General features: G+C 33.6%; 1 protein-coding gene across 1 annotated transcript; it reads right to left on the bottom strand.

Moving 5' to 3' along the window:
• Nucleotides 1-784: 784 nt before the first annotated feature.
• Nucleotides 785-8,230, bottom strand: LOC108213559 (transcription initiation factor IIE subunit alpha). The gene is made up of 10 exons (XM_017385363.2): nt 8,064-8,230; nt 7,812-7,934; nt 6,888-7,008; nt 5,039-5,167; nt 3,955-4,064; nt 3,695-3,878; nt 2,935-3,129; nt 2,382-2,612; nt 2,089-2,287; nt 785-1,213 (listed from the first exon to the last, which is right to left on the bottom strand). The coding sequence occupies exons 1-10, from the start codon at nt 8,120-8,122 to the stop codon at nt 1,128-1,130; spliced, it is 1,437 nt and encodes a 478-aa protein (XP_017240852.1). The 5' UTR covers nt 8,123-8,230; the 3' UTR covers nt 785-1,127.
• Nucleotides 8,231-9,669: the final 1,439 nt, after the last annotated feature.

The raw sequence follows: 9,669 nt of genomic DNA on the forward strand, positions 1-9,669 counted from the left end.
TTAACTTCAAACGCAGCAGTTTGTGCGCGAAGAATAAGTAATGTATGAAAACTTTGTAAGATGGAAGTTTACAACCAGCTAAAGGTAACGATATCTAATTTAGAAGCCCCTGTTTGCTCGGAATTTTGACAACAATTTAAGCTGACCAAACTCCCAAAGTATACAATAATATGGCACAGAGTTTATACGAGGCCATTTCACTTCATTTAAAAGAACTTGTTACTTATAAATGAGGTGTATATAAATGAAAAATAATTTTTAATTAATGTGTTTGATATTTTTTTTATATTTACAAATTACGACTTATTAAATATATAATTATTAATATAACAATAAATTTTATGAATTATTATTAAAGTGGTCATATATATTTTTGTAAAATCAAATTTAAAAAAAATTAAAACTTGAAGTTGGCTCATAACTTCTTTTTATAACTTTTTACACGAACTGTCCAAATAAGAATAAGATGAAAACCCGAGAAAGAGTTAATCGCCAAACATGTACTCCCTCTCTATTTTTTTTTTATATGACACTTTTGACTTGAGCATATACTTTTAGGTAGATTGACCGGATAGTAAAAATTATTATTTTTAAATAATTTTTTTTGTTAATTAAAATTTTGATTACATATTTTTATTCAGAAAATGAAAATTTCAAAAATAATGATTTTAACTACCCGGTCAAAATCCTTAAAAATGTGTGCCAAAAAGTCAAACATCGTGTAATAAAAAACGGAGGGAGTCCATACTTGTGTTGCAATCTCAAAGCACTGAATCACAGGGGTCATGGTAGGTCTAGATCATCCATATATGGATAATGTCATTATCTAGGGAGTAATACATTCAGAACACCCATCACACACTTTATGATGTCAACTCCCCTCTCGGCTTCTAAAACCCACAACTCTAGCTGTGCAATTATGCATGTATAATTTGTAATCGATATATCAATACCGACCCATGACAATCTTATCTAAACAAAGACGGGAATGTTTTTTTGGAGTTAAATGTCCGAAAGTTGCTTAAAATGCCAAAGGATTTAATTGCACGGCTCTGAGTCGAGGATTTTACCCACGACTAAAGACACTGACAATGACTATGGCGATTGTGCCCATATTCTGATTGGATTTAGCCCTCCTCCCAGTCAATGTCATCTTCTTCATCTCCTGAAGCATCAGCTTCAACATTTAAGTCCAATGTTCCACCTGTGTTTCCTGTATATGGAAAATGGAAGCAACAGTCAACTGACATTGCGAATGTTGTCAATAAACTATTTCTTGTACAGGCAATATTAGTGATAGCATTGCCCAGAAAAGACGGTGAATCTGACTAGGATGACAACATCATAAGCTTAAACCGCAATCAAAAATTTATTTATGAACTCGTAACTCCAAGTGTGATACTATTTTACATTGTTTATATGTTCATATGCATTCATTTAATGTCTCTATCGGAGGCTCCCAAAGGGACTAAGAGCAAGTCCGATAGGTTACCTAAATGTGCTCCTAGACTCACATTTAGGTAATGTATCTAAAAAATGTCACTCCAACACTATCCTAGTGGTTACTTCACTAGCACATCCCCAAATTTCCTAGCCATTACCTATTTTTAGGTAACCTCTAGCCATTACCTATTCAATATTTATGAATAAAAATTTCATCTCTCTCCTTCTTTCTTCAACTTTTCCCTCCTTTTCCACCTTCTTTCCTTCAAATTTATTATTAAAATAATAATAGGGAACAAAAATAGGGATTGCTATTGGAGTTGACACTAAAAGTAGATTCTCTAAATTACTAGGACTCACTATGATTCATTATTTTATATTATTAATAGGTAATGAGATACGTAACCTATTGATTGGATTTGCTCTAATAATATTACTCTATATGCTGCAGACATACGCTGTCAGGAAATTGCACTACAACTATTTGATTGCTATATATTTGTTTCCTATTGTATCCTCTCTTCTTTCCTATTTTTGTTTTAGGTAACATTTTGAAGTTGGTTAATTGCAAGTATGCTTTTTTATGATAATTATATATATAAAGCAGCACCAATCAGCAAATAAAGGTTTAGGTTTAATATGTACCGGTTTTCGGAGCTTCTTCCCATTCAACATATTCATCTTCCTCCCCATCACCATTGTATCCGCGTTTAGATTTCATGCCAACTTGGCGCGAACTTGTATCACCGGTTGTGTTCAAAGGCTCTTGTTCTGTGTTAATACATTCTTCTTGTTCTCGTTGCCTTTGAAGTAGAGCAGCATAATATGCTTTCGCATATGCATCCTGAAAGATCATCAGTTAGATTAACCAAGTTAAAATTTTGTAAATGAAGATATTAAGGCAAGAAAAGAAGAAAAAGAAGTCGCATTAAACTAGCCTGTAAATTGTTTTCATTGTTTTGATCTATAGATTTCTTGTCATCAGATAGGTCTGCAGCAGCTGAAGCATCCTCCATTTTCGACTCTTGCTTAACCTCACCACGCTGCTCATCCGTAAGAACCATCCCTTTCCTGACCATCCATGGAGGCAAAACTTTCGCAGGTGTACTTGTACTTTCAGAATTAGTAAGTGCTCCATCGTTTCCAACACCAGAAAAGGCAACTTCAACCTGAAACAAACAAGCCTAGATTAAAATTACCAAGATGATTGTGCCATTGGCCTTAACCAAAGGTAAAACAATAGCTGTAATAACCAATGTCCGAAGATACGAATTGATGTACTTCTTTTCTTGCTGGAAATAAGAAATATATTAAACCATTAATAAGCTAGTTATCCATAAATACGATTTTCATTCTGTTCATAAATCAAAACACATACTCCTCCATTGTTATAGAAATTAAATAGGCTTGGCTTTTAACCCTGCAAAATTTTGGTAAAAACAATTCCAACATTAATAAGATTATAAAGGGCATGATCAACATGTTCTGAACCTTTGTCTCTCCAAGAGATGGCATAGGAATTCCATTATAAGATTGTGTAGATTTAGAGGGATCATTGTCGTTAGCATCAGCATTTGAACGTGCAGCAGCATATGCTTGAACTTCCCAGTCTTGGAGGGATCTAAATTCAGGAACAGGCAAGTCTTTGACTCTGTTGAGTTGATCCATTAAAGGCTTAAGCTTCTCCTGCAACAATATCAAGAAATCATTTGAGCTGCACTTACTGAAGACTGCAACAAGCATAAGTATATATCCAAACAGTTCTTAAAATGCACTATTACAATTTCTTATTGCAGTCAGGTCTGCTAAAAACGAATTCAAATGCTTCTTCGATGGCTTAAGGTAGTGTTTGACCCTTGTCTAAGCTTTCCCTTTTGACTTCTCCATGAGCTTCAGGCCTATCAGTGTTTTTCTACCTACAAATCTTTCGAGGCTTATATGCATAGCAGATGTCTAATTGCCTATATCTTAGCGAGTTGCATCCTGAAGTCATAATATGTGTATTCTGGTATCATACTGGAGCTAGATTACTATATAAAAAAGTGTGCACGCCTTCTTTGAATTTCTATAAGAAAAGATCAAAATATATTGCATCCTTGAATTGTTGATACACATGCAAAAGAGTCCACAAGAAATAATTGAAGCTTACTATACAATAATAGCGTTGCGTAATCTCTCTATAAATATTTGCCTCAGCATATATTACATAACAATATCAGTTGTAACTCACATATTAAATGCTAAACCAAACCTCAAACTTTTGAAGCATGTCTCTGAATTTTTCACGTCGTCTTCTTCTTGCATTGTCATCTCCATCTCCCATTTCTTCAGCTGCTAACTTGTCACTCTCCTCCACTAATTCTCCGTTGCAATGCTCACAGTGAAAAAACTCATCCTCGAGAGAAACAAGTCGTAGGGCGTCTAGAGCATTATATCTGATAAAACAGAAATACTTTACAACCACAAGCCTGTTTAAATGTACAATTATAAGTACAGCAGGGAATTTCAAACCTTCTCTTGCAGTTTGGGCATACGTACTCCTGAATTGTATTCCTATCATCCAGTTCATCTTTTATCTTCTTCTTCATGCGGTGCATCCGGTACCTCACCACATCATATATCTGCAATAACAGACTATTTAATAATATTAAATATACATAATAATTTTAAGCCAGCAGCATCCCAACTAATAAAGTTAGAATAAGCAAAAGAACACTGATTTGAACATTAAATGATAGAGTCACAGACATGACATGCTTACTGGATAATACCGAGATATAACAGTTAATACAAATATATCTTAACGTACAATAATCCCACAAAAATATTTAACAGCCTACTTGCAAAAGATTTAATTACCTATTTCATCTTTCACGACCTTGATCTGCTCAAATCTTAACAATCAAACTAGGTGTCTAGTTAGATGTACTGTATATGCCTTGGGATATCAAGCAGCCTCAGCAAGCCCCTGTCTTGCTAAGTGAAGGTTCCTTTAATGTTTATGCTACTTCAGTTAAGTCAATAAATTTTTTTAGATAAACCGTTAGTTTGAATAAAGTTTCAGCTCTTTGATGCTAAAGTTGATATTTTGTGACTTTTTTACAGGTCCTTCACAAGTTTGTAATTTTGCTATACATCTCATACTCTAAAGTCTAAACTCTGTTTAACTCTACTATGCTTATGGGGATACATAGCCTTCAATTCAGCATACCAATTATTAATCATTAATATATTATCATTCAGATTTAAGCTCTAGCATTTCATGGGAACTTGTAAGTAAATATGACTCCTCTTCGACTCAGCAAAAAAAAAAGACTTTTCTTCTATTTAACAAAAAGAAAACAAAAACCGACTCCTGTTCCACTAGATAGTTATACATGCTCTATAATTGCTTAAAAGATATATCTTAAAACTGATCAATGTAATAAGAACACTTCGTTACGAATTTGCATGGAAAAGGGTGGTGCTCGAGGATTTGGTCCAATATGTATTCAAATGTTCAGGCTGTTTAGCTGTTTTATCTCTTTCATAATGTAAATAATATGTACATGTAAGATTTAAATGAAAAACAATGTATAAAAGCAATTAAAAGAACCTGTGCATAATCCAGACAACAATAAGAGTGAGTGTGCAACTTGATCTTATCCCCTCCCACTTTTCCAGTATGATGCCCATCTGCAGTGGCAGCAACAGCAGCGCTGTATATTTTTGCACCTTTTGCAGTCTGTAACAAGTTCAATTCTAATTAATATACGGTGCAAATTACTAGGAAAAAAAACTTGCTACAATCAAAACTTGATGTATACCTAGTGCCAGCACATGTAACACGTGTTTCACTTACTCACGTGCTAGTTTAGAAGATGTAACCAGAGCATATTGTAAACCTTTTAAATAGAATTTTCTCATCGGAGAGTTGTTCACATACTTTAAGAAAAAAAAATTCCTGCGAAGTAAAAATATTGAATAGGATGTGGCAGAGAGGATTCTGGATAGCCTAGAGGTAAGGCTCTTTCCCCCATGACAAGGTCATGGTCCGAACTCCGAATAACCACTCCCCCATCCCCGTATCCTAAATGATTCTAACATCTTGAAAAACATGTAATGTACCAAATCAGGTGATAAGATACAAGTACCAATTCATCCTACAAAAATTCCTTATATAGTTAATTAAGATATTCTTAAACGTCAAATTGTAGTTATTAAAGTACATATAATAGTAACAGTTTGTAACTAATGCAATATCTAGATGTTATGGAAAAAAGAACAGACTATATGATGTCATTATGATATATCTTTTACCATAGTTGGGTGTGAGGGTTCAATAGTCAGACCAGGTTCAAATCTTCAGTGTCAGATACTAGTTTATAAAAATATTGGAATTTGTATTAGATCTAATATTGGACATGGAGATCCATCATGCAATTTGAACATATAAAATCATATACATCCCTTTTGTTTTGGCACATTTTAACAAATGCTTATTACCAATATATTTGGTGCACTAATTAGGAGCTAAATTCAACAGATTCATATCATAAAAATTAAATGGGCAGCATGGAAACAAGCTGTTCAGAGGCCTTACACCCAACCAACAGGTAGTCCGAAGGCCTTTTTTTCTACATACAAATCGCCAAATGGCCTTAATTCTCATGTTGGAATGGATAATTTGGTGAAGTTCATGATTATAACACAGTTCAGGCTGGGAACCCCATAAACACTGGTATAACAGCAAACATAATTTCACAAAATAACTTAAGAATACTCAATGTTCTTGATTAAATGCATGAAACAAAACACCATGAAACTTTAGACTTACCATTGTAGTACCCATATAAATTATGTATATTAGGTGTACACTAAGGTAATAAAATAATTTTGTTTCCCTCCTTTCCCTCTTCTTTTCTTCAATTTCTGGAGTTATCAAGTAGCGATAACTTACAAATGTTTGCAACTTGCATATGTAGCTAAGATGTGATGCACTACAGTTTATAGGCAGAATGATCCATACAAATTGTTGGTTCCATGAGCACCAAAGTCAAGTTCATCGACATTAATTCATTCCATGGGTAGGCCTATGGCCACATAATTGAAGGGACCGGCAGAAGGGACTTGCCATTTCGGAAGAAATGCACCATTAGTATGAATCAAATGGATTTTCTTATCTTGAAGATCAATTTGACAAACATATTTCCTTTATTTCCCATTGACAGACCGGTCTTATTGTTAAAGAATGCTTTGGGCATTCTTGATCAAACATTACCGAATAAGAAGTGTCAATATACAGAATACATCTAACGTACCTATAGGCATTCTAATTAAAGTTTAAGACACATTTCATGTAGAACCCACAGAATAAATATAGCAACGAAATTTTGGACAGACCAATAAATAATTTACAGCTTATATACTAATAAAAGAGCTGGACAAAATATGCAAAAACTAACCTCTTTCCTGTGATCTCGGGTCACTAGTTTCTCTTCTTCAAAAAACCTTAATATTCGACGAAGTTGCTTTGCGTGCAGCTTTAAGTCCTTTGCTAAATCTTCTTCTCTTACCCATTGACGCCTTATACAACAGAGCAATTAGCAGAAAAATGTCGTTAATTGATAAAAGGCAACGAGCTACCATGGAGAATAGTTAGCATTCTGTCGAAAATTTTCATGAAAACTAGATTGAATGAAGTTCAGGCACAAATTAGTCACGACATAAATAAAAGAATATAATATCTTTCAAGAAGAAAATCCCTAATCCCCCACCCCTCAGTTATATTTGTAGTGTATGAATTTGTGTTTCTCTACTTGTACACTATTTCTTCACTCTATTCCTCATTGTTAGTTTTTTAGATCTCGTTCAATATTCCTTCCAACGACCAACCATTTGTTTTAAATCTCTCTCCAGGTACATCTCGTTGGTCCAAAGTTAGGACAACCTGCTTTGTTAAATACAAAATGCTAACATTTCCGGACAAAGGGAATATCTTATTTATTATTTAATCCGTTCGCTCCATCTCTTCAATGAATCTAAGCACAAGTTCAATCTATTAAATATCGGTACCACTTAGAAATAAACATAACACATACTCATTAATTACAGCCTAAATTTTGGAACATTTATCATATAGATCCATGTTAACAATCTCAAATAATTTACATTTCAATATCATTACATCCATGAGCGCGTAAAATCTCACAACACATGAACATATTAACTACAAATTCAAAATTCTCGAAAATTTATCATGCTAGAAGCCACACTCCCAAGTCCCAACTTCCTATCAAAAACCTTAATCCAAGTGCATGATTCCAGATAATTCACATTTCGACATCCATACATCCTCAAGTGCTCAAAATGTCGTAAAAATCGAATACCTGGTGAGGGCATCAAGTACAACAACAGCAAGACCTTTATTATCAGTCCTCCCAGGCTTGGGCTGATTATCACCTTTAGTTGTAATATCATCATAAAAAGCCCTAGCTGTCAATTTCACCAACCTATCCCAACACACTCAAATCATAAGTTCATCTAAGTACATAAGCACATAAACACACACACACTAACATGCTTGTGTGTGTGTTTATGTGATGAACTGAAATAAAGAAAGTAACGAAATTTAATAGTACCGATTAAAGGAATCAATACTGGTTTTGTTAAAATTAATAGATATCGCATTAGGATCCATGTCGAGAAGAATCAGCTAAGAGATTCGCCAACAGAATCGAATTGATTGATCATTCGGTGTTCGATTTAATGGATTTAGGCTTCCACGCGAACAGACCAGGAAGCCATTGAAACAATTTTCGGTGCCGAGGGAGTGTATTTATAGAGATTTAGATGGGCTTCGCTTCATCTGGGCCACGAATAGGATCCTCCACGTTTATCTAATTGGAGTGGTACCCATTTCTATTACTTTAGTAGTATTTTCTTTTCTGGCCCACGGGAACACAGTGGTCTTGTTTGCTTGGAAAAGCACTTGTTCGGGTTGTTGGTCGATAAAAATTATATGCCCGTGAGTCGTGATAAATTTATTTCTGGAGAAAAATAAATAAAATTCCACCTCTTTTTAAATAAGGACTTGCCTTTTCTGAAACACCTTCTTAATAAAAAATTATAAAAATATACATTTCTTTAAAAAAAATAAGAGCATCTTAAATCATGAGCAACCTTTAACTAAAAATTTAGGTGGCATCCCAAAAATGAAAATTATAATCAACGTCTTCAAAAAACGACACTTCAACCGTACTCACCCCTCATCTATAATTATAACCAACCTCCTATGGATAGCTATATTTGTTGATGCACTATAGGTATGTAAGAAATCTGTAAGACTACCGTATTAAAGTGATAGATTCTAACTATAGCAATCTAAAATATTAATAACATACTATTTTTAAATTATAGCCAACCAATATAGCCAATACCATCGAAGCAAAATGTCCTACGGGTTCAGCAAATTTTACATAATATCCTACAAGTCCAATTTAGCCAACCATTACAACCAACCCTGTTGGAGAAGTCGAAGAAACTCTGAGAGCAAGTCCAATAGATTACTTATCTCATTACCTGTTAATAATATATAATAATAAATTTTAGTGAGTCTTAGCCAATGTTGTAGAAATCGGGAATCGGACCTAATCGGTTGAGCTACCGATTCAGGGATTAATCGGAAATCAGGGATTAATCGAAACGATAAATCGGAGTGAAAATCGGATTTATTTCAATATTAAAATATTATTTAATATTTAGTTATTATTATATTAGGTATTTAGTAACTAATATATTTACAATATTCATAAACTTTACAATTATTCATATTTAAATTAACATAGTATTTTAATTTTAATAATTTATCATATATACTTCGATCAAGAGATATATATATAAGGATTAATCGAATTTCAAAAATCGGATCGGTGGCCGACCTTGCAGGGGATTAATCGGGGATTAATCGGTTAAATCGGAGATTTTTAGAACACTGGTCTTAGCTAGTGATTTAGGTAATCTATTTTTAGTATCTACTCAAATAGCAATTCTTATATTTGGTTCCCTATAATTATTTTAATAATAAATTTGAGAAATAAGGGAGAAAATGAGAGGAAAAACAAAGAAAAAAAGAGGAAGATGAATTTTTTATTCATAAATATTAAATATGTAATGGCTAGTGGTTATCCAAAAATAGGTAATGGCTAGAAAATTTGAAGATATGCTCATGATTTAGGTAACCACTAG

The sequence above is a fragment of the Daucus carota genome, chromosome 3, assembly GCF_001625215.2.
Source record: "Daucus carota subsp. sativus chromosome 3, DH1 v3.0, whole genome shotgun sequence".
In the NCBI taxonomy this organism is placed as follows: Eukaryota; Viridiplantae; Streptophyta; class Magnoliopsida; order Apiales; family Apiaceae; genus Daucus; species Daucus carota.

Coding starts and splice junctions, on each gene's coding strand:
- LOC108213559 (XM_017385363.2), bottom strand. CDS start 8,122: ATGGATCCTAATGCGATATCTATTAATTTTAACAAAACCAGTATTGAT. Junction 3,879..3,954: donor TGCCCAAACTGCAAGAGAAG/GTTTGAAATTCC, acceptor CTGTTTTATCAG/ATATAATGCTCTAGACGCCC. Junction 2,613..2,934: donor CATCTCTTGGAGAGACAAAG/GTTCAGAACATG, acceptor TGTTTGTTTCAG/GTTGAAGTTGCCTTTTCTGG.